This window comes from Triticum dicoccoides, chromosome 7B (genome assembly GCF_002162155.2).
Source record: "Triticum dicoccoides isolate Atlit2015 ecotype Zavitan chromosome 7B, WEW_v2.0, whole genome shotgun sequence".
NCBI lineage: Eukaryota > Viridiplantae > Streptophyta > Magnoliopsida > Poales > Poaceae > Triticum > Triticum dicoccoides.
The window spans coordinates 100,670,054-100,687,858 of NC_041393.1; the positions used below are offsets into that span (position 1 = coordinate 100,670,054).

Sequence of the window (17,805 nt, forward strand, 5' to 3'; positions counted from 1 at the left end):
CTGTTTCATATTACTTGTCGCTGATTTAGTACAAACAACCTTTGTACTAAATCAGCGACAAGTAATATGGAACGGACGGAATATTACATTACAGGGTAATCGTACAACTAACATAATATTAGATTGTGCGTAGTATGTTCTAAGAAAGTATTGGATTGTAGTACATAATACATAATTGTAAAAGAGTGCATACAATAAACAAAATTATGCTTATTTCCTTCAACACTTCAGTCAACAAAAGAAATTAATTTCATCTCATAGCCCAAAATATGAATTTAGTGGTACTCTCTGTGATTATTTTGCACACCTATATGGCTATATGGTTAGTATTATGCGTCCATTAGCCTAAGAAGATATATATAGCGAGATGGACATATCTCACTTCTCACACTTATATTCACTTTGGGTTCACACTAAATGCTCACTTCATTATATTTTCACTTATGCTCTTCATTATATCTCACACTTATTTGGACTGTGGCAGGTGCCGTGTAAACGTCGTGTGTGAACCCAGTCGGAGCGCGTGCTGCCTGCGGCACTCACTTGAACCGAAACGGCGAGCCAAGGCGTTTGCACTGCCGGCGGTTGGGGTCTCCAATCGTTTCCATCCAGTACTCCGTGATCTTTTTCACTTCTCCGTCCCAAGTCAACGTCCGAACCCCACGCCATGGTGGTGGACTCCATTTTCGCAGACTTCAGGCTTGACCCGAGAAGCGACGTCCATCTCTCCCAAACCCTCCGCGCAGGGGAGCACGTCCTGCGCATAGGATGCCACCCGCGCGGTACGGGGCACAGGTCCGACGGCGACCTCTCCGTCGCCCTGCGGCTGCAGAGCAAATCCAGGAGCGTCAAGGCCGAATTCGAGGCCTTCCTGACGGGCGGAGACGACGGCGCACCACCGCTCAAGGCAAAGCGGTCCACGTTTACGCAGGAGAAGACCTCCGACGACGACGGCGACGGCGTCGACGTCCATGGCTGGTTCCATTTCATGCGGAGTGACGTGGACTCGCTTTTCGCGGCGCACAGCGCGGCCACGCTGGTGTGCGGGGCCGTGCTTGTGCGCGGCGACGACCCCGTCCCCGTCCCGGCGTCCGACATAGGCGACCACCTCGGGCGCCTGCTCGACCGCGCCGACGGCTCGGACGTCTCCTTCTCGGTCGCCGGCGAGACGTTCCGCGCGCACCGGGCCGTCCTCGCCGCCCACTCGCCGGTGTTCAGGGCGGAGCTCTTCGGGTCCATGGCGGAGGCCGCGATGCCATGCATCACCCTGCACGACATCGAGCCGTCGACGTTCCGAGTTCTGCTTCGGTTCGTGTACACCGACCGGCTGCCGACGGACGAGGAGCTTCCAAGCTCTTTGGAGACGACCGAGCTGTTCCAGCGCGTGCTTGCGGCGGCTGACCGGTACGATCTGGGTAGACTGAAGTTCCTCTGCGCTCACAAGTTGTGGGAGAGCGTGTCGGTGGAGACGGTCGCTACTACCTTGGGTTACGCTGAAATGCACAACTGCCCGGAGCTGAAGAAGAGGTGCCTCGACTTCTTCATGGCGGACAAGAACTTCAAGAAGGTGGTGGTGACCGACGGCTACTTCTGGCTGATCCAACGCTTCCCCTCCATTATTTACGATATAAGAGCACCGGTTGATGAGACTTGATTCACGCCAATATTCATTCTAGTCTCGTGCTGAGTCGACTATTGCAACAATTCTTATTCGAGATGTGCAGCATTTTAATTTTGTGGTCGCAACATATAAGAGAAAGCGTCATATATATTCACACACAAAAAAAAAGAGAAACCGTCATATATTTACAACATTTTAAAATTATTATCACATCAAAATCAAAACATAATTGCAGAAGAATTATTATGTGTTTTCAACATAGACAAGTCTACGGATCACAACAAAGACAAAAGAAAACTACAACGTATCAGGTAACAGTTGCAACTGTTTAACGCAACAACTCTAGAGAATAATTCTTCTACGATCATGGGAGCTACATCATTTCTTCTATCGAGGGTCTCAACTCTATGTCTTCTGCAAGTTTCCATGGCAGATGACCAATTTTTTCTCACTCCAACTATAAGGGAGAGCTAGCACACATATTTAAGGTCGGCCGTCGCATCTCCAAGATCATTCACCACTTTGTTGCTCAACACCTTTTACATGACTATCTAGTTTACCCCATCTCTTTCCCCCAAAAGCTCCATATCTCAATTTTTCGCTATTTTTTTCAAATTGACATCTGAACACGTCCAATATATAGGGTAAAAGAATGCTAGCACATAATTTAGTGGGAAAAACATTTGTGTTAGATGTGAAGCGAACAGTTAGATTTTCTTCTTAGGTTCCCTCAAAATACTGTACATCGTTTATGGCTCATCCAACGCTTCCCCTCCATTATTTATGATATAAGAGCACGGGTTGATGAGACTTGATTCACGCCAATATTCATTCTAGTCTCGTGCTGAGTCGACTAATGCAATAATTCTTTTTTGAGATGTGCAACATTTTATTTTTGTGGTTGCAACATATAAGAGAAAGCAGTCATATATATTCACACACAAAAAAAGAGAAACCTTCATATATTTACAACATTTCCAAATTACGGCATATTACAGTGTTGACAAGGCGTCGCGCTTGGTTTGCCAATCAAAGATAATGTATTTTTATGCAAAAAAAAAGGCAAGGTAGGCAGGCGGCGCCGCGCCAAGCGTCCAAAGTCTTAAGTCGCGCATATTCTCGCGGGCGCACGCGCCTTGTACGGTGTGCATGTAGCATTCCTTCTATCAACCAACTCATCTAGGAACTACAGGTGGACTTGCCTTATAAGATGGTGTGAACCCTTGTTGGTAGCCGAGGTGGGACTAAAACTTCACTCCAATACCGTGCCATCTCTTCTCTATTCTCTTGCTGTGAAGGAAGCCAGAGGGCCCATGTGTCTCTAGCCAGAGCATGATTGGTCCACAAGACAGTCCAATAAAGAAGAGACCACACGTCCATGAAAAAGAGTACAAGAGAACAGAGAATATCGTACGGAAAAGGATTCCTTCTATGCTTCTTATGAATGCCCACACCAAGACTAGTACATACTATAAAAATACAACACCTTGCTCAATTTTAGTTACTATGGGTGTTATGTGTGCCACACAAAATAATTGAAAGGATGGGTGGCACAATTTTAGTTACTGGCGGTGCTATGAGTGACCTGGAAAGGCCATTTTATCACTGGTATATCACGGTGCTAGTCTCGTGCTGAGTCGACTATTGCAACAATTCTTTTTCGAGATGTGCAGCATTTTAATTTTGTGGTCGCAACATATAAGAGAAAGCGTCATATATATTCACACACAAAAAAAAAGAGAAACCGTCATATATTTACAACATTTTAAAATTATTATCACATCAAAATCAAAACATAATTGCAGAAGAATTATTATGTGTTTTCAACATAGACAAGTCTACGGATCACAACAAAGACAAAAGAAAACTACAACGTATCAGGTAACAGTTGCAACTGTTTAATGCAACAACTCTAGAGAATAATTCTTCTACGATCATGGGAGCTACATCATTTCTTCTATCGAGGGTCTCAACTCTATGTCTTCTGCAAGTTTCCATGGCAGATGACCAATTCTCACTCCAACTATAAGGGAGAGCTAGCACACATATTTAAGGTCGGCCGTCGCATCTCCAAGATCAATCACCACTTTGTTGCTCAACACCTTTTACATGACTATCTAGTTTACCCCATCTCTTTCCCCCAAAAGCTCCATATCTCAATTTTTCGCTATTTTTTTCAAATTGACATCTGAACACTTCCAATATATAGGGTAAAAGAATGCTAGCACATAATTTAGTGGGAAAAACATTTGTGTTAGATGTGAAGCGAACAGTTAGATTTTTTTCTTAGGTTCCCTCAAAATACTGTACATCGTTTATGGCTCATCCAACGCTTCCCCTCCATTATTTATGATATAAGAGCACGGGTTGATGAGACTTGATTCACGCCAATATTCATTCTAGTCTCGTGCTGAGTCGACTAATGCAATAATTCTTTTTTGAGATGTGCAACATTTTATTTTTGTGGTTGCAACATATAAGAGAAAGCAGTCATATATATTCACACACAAAAAAAGAGAAACCTTCATATATTTACAACATTTCCAAATTATGGCATATTACAGTGTTGACAAGGCGTCGCGCTTGGTTTGCCAATCAAAGATAATGTATTTTTATGCAAAAAAAAGGCAAGGTAGGCAGGCGGCGCCGCGCCAAGCGTCCAAAGTCTTAATTCGCGCATATTCTCGCGGGCGCACGCGCCTTGTACGGTGTGCATGTAGCATTCCTTCTATCAACCAACTCATCTAGGAACTACAGGTGGACTTGCCTTATAAGATGGTGTGAACCCTTGTTGGTAGCCGAGGTGGGACTAAAACTTCACTCCAATACCGTGCCATCTCTTCTCTATTCTCTTGCTGTGAAGGAAGCCAGAGGGCCCATGTGTCTCTAGCCAGAGCATGATTGGTCCACGAGACAGTCCAATAAAGAAGAGACCACACGTCCATGAAAAAGAGTACAAGAGAACAGAGAATATCGTACGGAAAAAGATTCCTTCTATGCTTCTTATGAATGCCCACACCAAGACTAGTACATACTATAAAAATACAACACCTTGCTCAATTTTAGTTACTATGGGTGTTATGTGTGCCACACAAAATAATTGAAAGGATGGGTGGCACAATTTTAGTTACTGGCGGTGCTATGAGTGACCTGGAAAGGCCATTTTATCACTGGTATATCACGGTGCTAGTCTCGTGCTGAGTCGACTATTGCAACAATTCTTTTTCGAGATGTGCAGCATTTTAATTTTGTGGTCGCAACATATAAGAGAAAGCGTCATATATATTCACACACAAAAAAAAAGAGAAACCGTCATATATTTACAACATTTTAAAATTATTATCACATCAAAATCAAAACATAATTGCAGAAGAATTATTATGTGTTTTCAACATAGACAAGTCTACGGATCACAACAAAGACAAAAGAAAACTACAACGTATCAGGTAACAGTTGCAACTGTTTAATGCAACAACTCTAGAGAATAATTCTTCTACGATCATGGGAGCTACATCATTTCTTCTATCGAGGGTCTCAACTCTATGTCTTCTGCAAGTTTCCATGGCAGATGACCAATTCTCACTCCAACTATAAGGGAGAGCTAGCACACATATTTAAGGTCGGCCGTCGCATCTCCAAGATCAATCACCACTTTGTTGCTCAACACCTTTTACATGACTATCTAGTTTACCCCATCTCTTTCCCCCAAAAGCTCCATATCTCAATTTTTTGCTATTTTTTTCAAATTGACATCTGAACACGTCCAATATATAGGGTAAAAGAATGCTAGCACATAATTTAGTGGGAAAAATATTTGTGTTAGATGTGAAGCGAACAGTTAGATTTTCTTCTTAGGTTCCCTCAAAATACTGTACATCGTTTATGGCTCATCCAACGCTTCCCCTCCATTATTTATGATATAAGAGCACGGGTTGATAAGACTTGATTCACGCCAATATTCATTCTAGTCTCGTGCTGAGTCGACTAATGCAATGATTCTTTTTTGAGATGTGCAACATTTTATTTTTGTGGTTGCAACATATAAGAGAAAGCAGTCATATATATTCACACACAAAAAAAGAGAAACCTTCATATATTTACAACATTTCCAAATTACGGCATATTACAGTGTTGACAAGGCGTCGCGCTTGGTTTGCCAATCAAAGATAATGTATTTTTATGCAAAAAAAAAGGCAAGGTAGGCAGGCGGCGCCGCGCCAAGCGTCCAAAGTCTTAAGTCGCGCATATTCTCGCGGGCGCACGCGCCTTGTACGGTGTGCATGTAGCATTCCTTCTATCAACCAACTCATCTAGGAACTACAGGTGGACTTGCCTTATAAGATGGTGTGAACCCTTGTTGGTAGCCGAGGTGGGACTAAAACTTCACTCCAATACCGTGCCATCTCTTCTCTATTCTCTTGCTGTGAAGGAAGCCAGAGGGCCCATGTGTCTCTAGCCAGAGCATGATTGGTCCACGAGACAGTCCAATAAAGAAGAGACCACACGTCCATGAAAAAGAGTACAAGAGAACAGAGAATATCGTACGGAAAAAGATTCCTTCTATGCTTCTTATGAATGCCCACACCAAGACTAGTACATACTATAAAAATACAACACCTTGCTCAATTTTAGTTACTATGGGTATTATGTGTGCCACACAAAATAATTGAAAGGATGGGTGGCACAATTTTAGTTACTGGCGGTGCTATGAGTGACCTGGAAAGGCCATTTTATCACTGGTATATCACGGTGCTAGTCTCGTGCTGAGTCGACTATTGCAACAATTCTTTTTCGAGATGTGCAGCATTTTAATTTTGTGGTCGCAACATATAAGAGAAAGCGTCATATATATTCACACACAAAAAAAAAGAGAAACCGTCATATATTTACAACATTTTAAAATTATTATCACATCAAAATCAAAACATAATTGCAGAAGAATTATTATGTGTTTTCAACATAGACAAGTCTATGGATCACAACAAAGACAAAAGAAAACTACAACGTATCAGGTAATAGTTGCAACTGTTTAATGCAACAACTCTAGAGAATAATTCTTCTACGATCATGGGAGCTACATCATTTCTTCTATCGAGGGTCTCAACTCTATGTCTTCTGCAAGTTTCCATGGCAGATGACCAATTCTCACTCCAACTATAAGGGAGAGCTAGCACACATATTTAAGGTCGGCCGTCGCATCTCCAAGATCAATCACCACTTTGTTGCTCAACACCTTTTACATGACTATCTAGTTTACCCCATCTCTTTCCCCCAAAAGCTCCATATCTCAATTTTTCGCTATTTTTTTCAAATTGACATCTGAACACGTCCAATATATAGGGTAAAAGAATGCTAGCACATAATTTAGTGGGAAAAACATTTGTGTTAGATGTGAAGCGAACAGTTAGATTTTCTTCTTAGGTTCCCTCAAAATACTGTACATCGTTTATGGCTCATCCAACGCTTCCCCTCCATTATTTATGATATAAGAGCACGGGTTGATAAGACTTGATTCACGCCAATATTCATTCTAGTCTCGTGCTGAGTCGACTAATGCAATGATTCTTTTTTGAGATGTGCAACATTTTATTTTTGTGGTTGCAACATATAAGAGAAAGCAGTCATATATATTCACACACAAAAAAAGAGAAACCTTCATATATTTACAACATTTCCAAATTACGGCATATTACAGTGTTGACAAGGCGTCGCGCTTGGTTTGCCAATCAAAGATAATGTATTTTTATGCAAAAAAAAAAGGCAAGGTAGGCAGGCGGCGCCGCGCCAAGCGTCCAAAGTCTTAAGTCGCGCATATTCTCGCGGGCGCACGCGCCTTGTACGGTGTGCATGTAGCATTCCTTCTATCAACCAACTCATCTAGGAACTACAGGTGGACTTGCCTTATAAGATGGTGTGAACCCTTGTTGGTAGCCGAGGTGGGACTAAAACTTCACTCCAATACCGTGCCATCTCTTCTCTATTCTCTTGCTGTGAAGGAAGCCAGAGGGCCCATGTGTCTCTAGCCAGAGCATGATTGGTCCACGAGACAGTCCAATAAAGAAGAGACCACACGTCCATGAAAAAGAGTACAAGAGAACAGAGAATATCGTACGGAAAAAGATTCCTTCTATGCTTCTTATGAATGCCCACACCAAGACTAGTACATACTATAAAAATACAACACCTTGCTCAATTTTAGTTACTATGGGTGTTATGTGTGCCACACAAAATAATTGAAAGGATGGGTGGCACAATTTTAGTTACTGGCGGTGCTATGAGTGACCTGGAAAGGCCATTTTATCACTGGTATATCACGGTGCTAGTCTCGTGCTGAGTCGACTATTGCAACAATTCTTTTTCGAGATGTGCAGCATTTTAATTTTGTGGTCGCAACATATAAGAGAAAGCGTCATATATATTCACACACAAAAAAAAGAGAAACTGTCATATATTTACAACATTTTAAAATTATTATCACATCAAAATCAAAACATAATTACAGAAGAATTATTATGTGTTTTCAACATAGACAAGTCTACGGATCACAACAAAGACAAAAGAAAACTACAACGTATCAGGTAACAGTTGCAACTGTTTAACGCAACAACTCTAGAGAATAATTCTTCTACGATCATGGGAGCTACATCATTTCTTCTATCGAGGGTCTCAACTCTATGTCTTCTGCAAGTTTCCATGGCAGATGACCAATTTTTTCTCACTCCAACTATAAGGGAGAGCTAGCACACATATTTAAGGTCGGCCGTCGCATCTCCAAGATCATTCACCACTTTGTTGCTCAACACCTTTTACATGACTATCTAGTTTACCCCATCTCTTTCCCCCAAAAGCTCCATATCTCAATTTTTCGCTATTTTTTTCAAATTGACATCTGAACACGTCCAATATATAGGGTAAAAGAATGCTAGCACATAATTTAGTGGGAAAAACATTTGTGTTAGATGTGAAGCGAACAGTTAGATTTTCTTCTTAGGTTCCCTCAAAATACTGTACATCGTTTATGGCTTATCCAACGCTTCCCCTCCATTATTTATGATATAAGAGCACGGGTTGATGAGACTTGATTCACGCCAATATTCATTCTAGTCTCGTGTTGAGTCGACTAATGCAATAATTCTTTTTTGAGATGTGCAACATTTTATTTTTGTGGTTGCAACATATAAGAGAAAGCAGTCATATATATTCACACACAAAAAAAGAGAAACCTTCATATATTTACAACATTTCCAAATTATGGCATATTACAGTGTTGACAAGGCGTCGCGCTTGGTTTGCCAATCAAAGATAATGTATTTTTATGCAAAAAAAAAGGCAAGGTAGGCAGGCGGCGCCGCGCCAAGCGTCCAAAGTCTTAAGTCGCGCATATTCTCGCGGGCGCACGCGCCTTGTACGGTGTGCATGTAGCATTCCTTCTATCAACCAACTCATCTAGGAACTACAGGTGGACTTGCCTTATAAGATGGTGTGAACCCTTGTTGGTAGCCGAGGTGGGACTAAAACTTCACTCCAATACCGTGCCATCTCTTCTCTATTCTCTTGCTGTGAAGGAAGCCAGAGGGCCCATGTGTCTCTAGCCAGAGCATGATTGGTCCACGAGACAGTCTAATAAAGAAGAGACCACACGTCCATGAAAAAGAGTACAAGAGAACAGAGAATATCGTACGGAAAAAAGATTCCTTCTATGCTTCTTATGAATGCCCGACTAGTACATACTATAAAAATACAACACCTTGCTCAATTTTAGTTACTATGGGTGTTATGTGTGCCACACAAAATAATTGAAAGGATGGGTGGCACAATTTTAGTTACTGGCGGTGCTATGAGTGACCTGGAAAGGCCATTTTATCACTGGTATAACACGGTGCTAGTCTCGTGCTGAGTCGACTATTGCAACAATTCTTTTTCGAGATGTGCAGCATTTTAATTTTGTGGTCGCAACATATAAGAGAAAGCGTCATATATATTCACACACAAAAAAAGAGAGAAACCGTCATATATTTACAACATTTTAAAATTGTTATCACATCAAAATCAAAACATAATTGCAGAAGAATTATTATGTGTTTTCAACATAGACAAGTCTACGGATCACAACAAAGACAAAAGAAAACTACAACGTATCAGGTAACAGTTGCAACTGTTTAACGCAACAACTCTAGAGAATAATTCTTCTACGATCATGGGAGCTACATCATTTCTTCTATCGAGGGTCTCAACTCTATGTCTTCTGCAAGTTTCCATGGCAGATGACCAATTCTCACTCCAACTATAAGGGAGAGCTAGCACACATATTTAAGGTCGGCCGTCGCATCTCCAAGATCATTCACCACTTTGTTGCTCAACACCTTTTACATGACTATCTAGTTTACCCCATCTCTTTCCCCCAAAAGCTCCATATCTCAATTTTTCGCTATTTTTTTCAAATTGACATCTGAACACGTCCAATATATAGGGTAAAAGAATGCTAGCACATAATTTAGTGGGAAAAACATTTGTGTTAGATGTGAAGCGAACAGTTAGATTTTCTTCTTAGGTTCCCTCAAAATATTGTACATCGTTTATGGCTCATCCAACGCTTCCCCTCCATTATTTATGATATAAGAGCACGGGTTGATGAGACTTGATTCCCGCCAATATTCATTCTAGTCTCGTGCTGAGTCGACTAATGCAATAATTCTTTTTTGAGATGTGCAACATTTTATTTTTGTGGTTGCAACATATAAGAGAAAGCAGTCATATATATTCACACACAAAAAAAGAGAAACCTTCATATATTTACAACATTTCCAAATTACGGCATATTACAGTGTTGACAAGGCGTCGCGCTTGGTTTGCCAATCAAAGATAATGTATTTTTATGCAAAAAAAAGGCAAGGTAGGCAGGCGGCGCCGCGCCAAGCGTCCAAAGTCTTAAGTCGCGCATATTCTCGCGGGTGCACGCGCCTTGTACGGTGTGCATGTAGCATTCCTTCTATCAACCAACTCATCTAGGAACTACAGGTGGACTTGCCTTATAAGATGGTGTGAACCCTTGTTGGTAGCCGAGGTGGGACTAAAACTTCACTCCAATACCGTGACATCTCTTCTCTATTCTCTTGCTGTGAAGGAAGCCAGAGGGCCCATGTGTCTCTAGCCAGAGCATGATTGGTCCACGAGACAGTCCAATAAAGAAGAGACCACACGTCCATGAAAAAGAGTACAAGAGAACAGAGAATATCGTACGGAAAAAGATTCCTTCTATGCTTCTTATGAATGCCCACACCAAGACTAGTACATACTATAAAAATACAACACCTTGCTCAATTTTAGTTACTATGGGTGTTATGTGTGCCACACAAAATAATTGAAAGGATGGGTGGCACAATTTTAGTTACTGGCGGTGCTATGAGTGACCTGGAAAGGCCATTTTATCACTGGTATATCACGGTGCTAGTCTCGTGCTGAGTCGACTATTGCATAATTCTTTTTCGAGATGTGCAACATTTTATTTTTGTGGTTGCAACATATAAGAGAAAGCATCATATATATTCACACAAAAAAAGAGAAACCGTCATATATTTACAACATTTTCAAATTTTATTATCACATCAAAATCAAAATATAATTGCAGAAGAATTATTATGTGTTTTCAACATAGACAAGTCCATGGATCACAATAAAAACAAAAGAAAACTACAACGTATCAGGTAACAGTTGCAACTGTTTAACGCAACAACTCTAGAGAATAATTCTTCTACGATCATGGAAGCTACATCATTTCTTCTATCGAGGGTCTCAACTCTATGTCTTCTGCAAGTTTCCATGGCAGATGACCAATTTTTTCTCACTCCAACTATAAGGGAGAGCTAGCACACATATTTAAGGTCGGCCGTCGCATCTCCAAGATCATTCACCACTTTGTTGCTCAACACCTTTTACATGACTATCTAGTTTACCCCATCTCTTGCCCCCAAAAGCTCCATATCTCAATTTTTCGCTATTTTTTTCAAATTGACATCTGAACACGTCCAATATATAGGGTAAAAGAATGCTAGCACATAATTTAGTGGGAAAAACATTTGTGTTAGATGTGAAGCGAACAGTTAGATTTTCTTCTTAGGTTCCCTCAAAATACTGTACATCGTTTATGGCTCATCCAACGCTTCCCCTCCATTATTTATGATATAAGAGCACGGGTTGATGAGACTTGATTCACGCCAATATTCATTCTAGTATCGTGCTGAGTCGACTAATGCAATAATTCTTTTTTGAGATGTGCAACATTTTATTTTTGTGGTTGCAACATATAAGAGAAAGCAGTCATATATATTCACACACAAAAAAAGAGAAACCTTCATATATTTACAACATTTCCAAATTACGGCATATTACAGTGTTGACAAGGCGTCGCGCTTGGTTTGCCAATCAAAGATAATGTATTTTTATGCAAAAAAAAGGCAAGGTAGGCAGGCGGCGCCGCGCCAAGCGTCCAAAGTCTTAAGTCGCGCATATTCTCACGGGCGCACGCGCCTTGTACGGTGTGCATGTAGCATTCCTTCTATCAACCAACTCATCTAGGAACTACAGGTGGACTTGCCTTATAAGATGGTGTGAACCCTTGTTGGTAGCCGAGGTGGGACTAAAACTTCACTCCAATACCGTGCCATCTCTTCTCTATTCTCTTGCTGTGAAGGAAGCCAGAGGGCCCATGTGTCTCTAGCCAGAGCATGATTGGTCCACGAGACAGTCCAATAAAGAAGAGACCACACGTCCATGAAAAAGAGTACAAGAGAACAGAGAATATCGTACGAAAAAAGATGCCTTCTATGCTTCTTATGAATGCCCACACCAAGACTAGTACATACTATCAAAATACAACACCTTGCTAAATTTTAGTTACTATGGGTGTTATGTGTGCCACACAAAATAATTGAAAGGATGGGTGGCACAATTTTAGTTACTGGCGGTGCTATGAGTGACCTGGAAAGGCCATTTTATCACTGGTATATCACGGTGCTAGTCTCGTGCTGAGTCGACTATTGCAACAATTCTTTTTCGAGATGTGCAACATTTTATTTTTGTGGTTGCAACATATAAGAGAAAGCATCATATATATTCACACAAAAAAAGAGAAACCGTCATATATTTACAACATTTTCATATTTTATTATCACATCAAAATCAAAATATATTTGCAGAAGAATTATTATGTGTTTTCAACATAGACAAGTCCATGGATCACAATAAAAACAAAAGAAAACTACAACGTATCAGGTAACAGTTGCAACTGTTTAACGCAACAACTCTAGAGAATAATTCTTCTACGATCATGGAAGCTACATCATTTCTTCTATCGAGGGTCTCAACTCTATGTCTTCTGCAAGTTTCCATGGCAGATGACCATTTTTTTCTCACTCCAACTATAAGGGAGAGCTAGCACACATATTTAAGGTCGGCCGTCGCATCTCCAAGATCATTCACCACTTTGTTGCTCAACACCTTTTACATGACTATCTAGTTTACCCCATCTCTTTCCCCCAAAAGCTCCATATCTCAATTTTTCGCTATTTTTTTCAAATTGACATCTGAACACGTCCAATATATAGGGTAAAAGAATGCTAGCACATAATTTAGTGGGAAAAACATTTGTGTTAGATGTGAAGCGAACAGTTAGATTTTCTTCTTAGGTTCCCTCAAAATACTGTACATCGTTTATGGCTCATCCAACGCTTCCCCTCCATTATTTATGATATAAGAGCACGGGTTGATGAGACTTGATTCACGCCAATATTCATTCTAGTCTCGTGCTGAGTCGACTAATGCAATGATTCTTTTTTGAGATGTGCAACATTTTATTTTTGTGGTTGCAACATATAAGAGAAAGCAGTCATATATATTCACACACAAAAAAGAGAAACCTTCATATATTTACAACATTTCCAAATTACGGCATATTACAGTGTTGACAAGGCGTCGCGCTTGGTTTGCTAATCAAAGATAATGTATTTTTATGCAAAAAAAAGGCAAGGTAGGCAGGCGGCGCCGCGCCAAGCGTCCAAAGTCTTAAGTCGCGCATATTCTCGCGGGCGCACGCGCCTTGTACGGTGTGCATGTAGCATTCCTTCTATCAACCAACTCATCTAGGAACTACAGGTGGACTTGCCTTATAAGATGGTGTGAACCCTTGTTGGTAGCCGAGGTGGGACTAAAACTTCACTCCAATACCGTGCCATCTCTTCTCTATTCTCTTGCTGTGAAGGAAGCCAGAGGGCCCATGTGTCTCTAGCCAGAGCATGATTGGTCCACGAGACAGTCCAATAAAGAAGAGACCACACGTCCATGAAAAAGAGTACAAGAGAACAGAGAATATCGTACGGAAAAAGATTCCTTCTATGCTTCTTATGAATGCCCACACCAAGACTAGTACATACTATAAAAATACAACACCTTGCTCAATTTTAGTTACTATGGGTGTTATGTGTGCCACACAAAATAATTGAAAGGATGGGTGGCACAATTTTAGTTACTGGCGGTGCTATGAGTGACCTGGAAAGGCCATTTTATCACTGGTATATCACGGTGCTAGTCTCGTGATGAGTCGACTATTGCAACAATTCTTTTTCGAGATGTGCAGCATTTTAATTTTGTGGTTGCAACATATAAGAGAAAGCGTCATATATATTCACACACAAAAAAAAGAGAAACTGTCATATATTTACAACATTTTCAAATTATTATCACATCAAAATCAAAACATAATTGCAGAAGAATTATTATGTGTTTTCAACATAGACAAGTCTACGGATCACAACAAAGACAAAAGAAAATTACAACGTATCAGGTAACAGTTGCAACTGTTTAACGCAACAACTCTAGAGAATAATTCTTCTACGATCATGGGAGCTACATCATTTCTTCTATCGAGGGTCTCAACTCTATGTCTTCTGCAAGTTTCCATGGCAGATGACCAATTCTCACTCCAACTATAAGGGAGAGCTAGCACACATATTTAAGGTCGGCCGTCGCATCTCCAAGATCATTCACCACTTTGTTGCTCAACACCTTTTACATGACTATCTAGTTTACCCCATCTCTTTCCCCCAAAAGCTCCATATCTCAATTTTTCGCTATTTTTTTCACATTGACATCTGAACACGTCCAATATATAGGGTAAAAGAATGCTAGCACATAATTTAGTGGGAAAAACATTTGTGTTAGATGTGAAGCGAACAGTTAGATTTTCTTCTTAGGTTCCCTCAAAATACTGTACATCGTTTATGGCTCATCCAACGCTTCCCCTCCATTATTTATGATATAAGAGCACGGGTTGATAAGACTTGATTCACGCCAATATTCATTCTAGTCTCGTGCTGAGTCGACTAATGCAATGATTCTTTTTTGAGATGTGCAACATTTTATTTTTGTGGTTGCAACATATAAGAGAAAGCAGTCATATATATTCACACACAAAAAAAGAGAAACCTTCATATATTTACAACATTTCCAAATTACGGCATATTACAGTGTTGACAAGGCGTCGCGCTTGGTTTGCCAATCAAAGATAATGTATTTTTATGCAAAAAAAAGGCAAGGTAGGCAGGCGGCGCCGCGCCAAGCGTCCAAAGTCTTAAGTCGCGCATATTCTCGCAGGTGCACGCGCCTTGTACGGTGTGCATGTAGCATTCCTTCTATCAACCAACTCATCTAGGAACTACAGGTGGACTTGCCTTATAAGATGGTGTGAACCCTTGTTGGTAGCCGAGGTGGGACTAAAACTTCACTCCAATACCGTGCCATCTCTTCTCTATTCTCTTGCTGTGAAGGAAGCCAGAGGGCCCATGTGTCTCTAGCCAGAGCATGATTGGTCCACGAGACAGTCCAATAAAGAAGAGACCACACGTCCATGAAAAAGAGTACAAGAGAACAGAGAATATCGTACGGAAAAAGATTCCTTCTATGCTTCTTATGAATGCCCACACCAAGACTAGTACATACTATAAAAATACAACACCTTGCTCAATTTTAGTTACTATGGGTGTTATGTGTGCCACACAAAATAATTGAAAGGATGGGTGGCACAATTTTAGTTACTGGCGGTGCTATGAGTGACCTGGAAAGGCCATTTTATCACTGGTATATCACGGTGCTAGTCTCGTGCTGAGTCGACTATTGCAACAATTCTTTTTCGAGATGTGCAACATTTTATTTTTGTGGTCGCAACATATAAGAGAAAGCATCATATATATTCACACAAAAAAAGAGAAACCGTCATATATTTACAACATTTTCAAATTTTATTATCACATCAAAATCAAAATATAATTGCAGAAGAATTATTATGTGTTTTCAACATAGACAAGTCCATGGATCACAATAAAAACAAAAGAAAACTACAACGTATCAGGTAACAGTTGCAACTGTTTAACGCAACAACTCTAGAGAATAATTCTTCTACGATCATGGAAGCTACATCATTTCTTCTATCGAGGGTCTCAACTCTATGTCTTCTGCAAGTTTCCATGGCAGATGACCAATTTTTTCTCACTCCAACTATAAGGGAGAGCTAGCACACATATTTAAGGTCGGCCGTCGCATCTCCAAGATCATTCACCACTTTGTTGCTCAACACCTTTTACATGACTATCTAGTTTACCCCATCTCTTTCCCCCAAAAGCTCCATATCTCAATTTTTCGCTATTTTTTTCAAATTGACATCTGAACACGTCCAATATATAGGGTAAAAGAATGCTAGCACATAATTTAGTGGGAAAAACATTTGTGTTAGATGTGAAGCGAACAGTTAGATTTTCTTCTTAGGTTCCCTCAAAATACTGTACATCGTTTATGGCTCATCCAACGCTTCCCCTCCATTATTTATGATATAAGAGCACGGGTTGATGAGACTTGATTCACGCCAATATTCATTCTAGTCTCGTGCTGAGTCGACTAATGCAATGATTCTTTTTTGAGATGTGCAACATTTTATTTTTGTGGTTGCAACATATAAGAGAAAGCAGTCATATATATTCACACACAAAAAAAGAGAAACCTTCATATATTTACAACATTTCCAAATTACGGCATATTACAGTGTTGACAAGGCGTCGCGCTTGGTTTGCCAATCAAAGATAATGTATTTTTATGCAAAAAAAAGGCAAGGTAGGCAGGCGGCGCCGCGCCAAGCGTCCAAAGTCTTAAGTCGCGCATATTCTCGCGGGCGCACGCGCCTTGTACGGTGTGCATGTAGCATTCCTTCTATCAACCAACTCATCTAGGAACTACAGGTGGACTTGCCTTATAAGATGGTGTGAACCCTTGTTGGTAGCCGAGGTGGGACTAAAACTTCACTCCAATACCGTGCCATCTCTTCTCTATTCTCTTGCTGTGAAGGAAGCCAGAGGGCCCATGTGTCTCTAGCCAGAGCATGATTGGTCCACGAGACAGTCCAATAAAGAAGAGACCACACGTCCATGAAAAAGAGTACAAGAGAACAGAGAATATCGTACGGAAAAAGATTCCTTCTATGCTTCTTATGAATGCCCACACCAAGACTAGTACATACTATAAAAATACAACACCTTGCTCAATTTTAGTTACTATGGGTGTTATGTGTGCCACACAAAATAATTGAAAGGATGGGTGGCACAATTTTAGTTACTGGCGGTGCTATGAGTGACCTGGAAAGGCCATTTTATCACTGGTATATCACGGTGCTAGTCTCGTGCTGAGTCGACTATTGCAACAATTCTTTTTCGAGATGTGCAACATTTTATTTTTGTGGTTGCAACATATAAGAGAAAGCATCATATATATTCACACAAAAAAAGAGAAACCGTCATATATTTACAACATTTTCAAATTATTATCACATCAAAATCAAAATATAATTGCAGAAGAATTATTATGTGTTTTCAACATAGACAAGTCTATGGATCACAATAAAAACAAAAGAAAACTACAACATATCAGGTAACAGTTGCAACAGTTTAACGCAACAACTCTAGAGAATAGTTCTTCTATGATCATGGGAGCTACATCATTTTTTCTATCGAGGGTCTCGACTCTGCATCTTCTTCTTAAGGTTTTCGTGGCAGATGACCAATTCTTTCTTACTCCAACTATAAGGGAGAGCATACATTTTTAAGGTCGGTCGTCGTATCTCCAAGACCATTCACCACTTTTTTTGC

General features: G+C 40.5%; 1 protein-coding gene across 1 annotated transcript; it reads left to right on the forward strand.

Moving 5' to 3' along the window:
• Positions 1–667: 667 nt before the first annotated feature.
• LOC119338691 (BTB/POZ and MATH domain-containing protein 1-like) lies at positions 668–1,654 on the forward strand. Its single transcript, XM_037610956.1, has one exon. It carries the CDS (start codon positions 668–670, stop codon positions 1,652–1,654), a length of 987 nt encoding a protein of 328 aa, XP_037466853.1.
• The last annotated feature ends 16,151 nt before the right edge of the window (positions 1,655–17,805 follow it).

Coding starts and splice junctions, on each gene's coding strand:
- LOC119338691 (XM_037610956.1), top strand. CDS start 668: ATGGTGGTGGACTCCATTTTCGCAGACTTCAGGCTTGACCCGAGAAGC.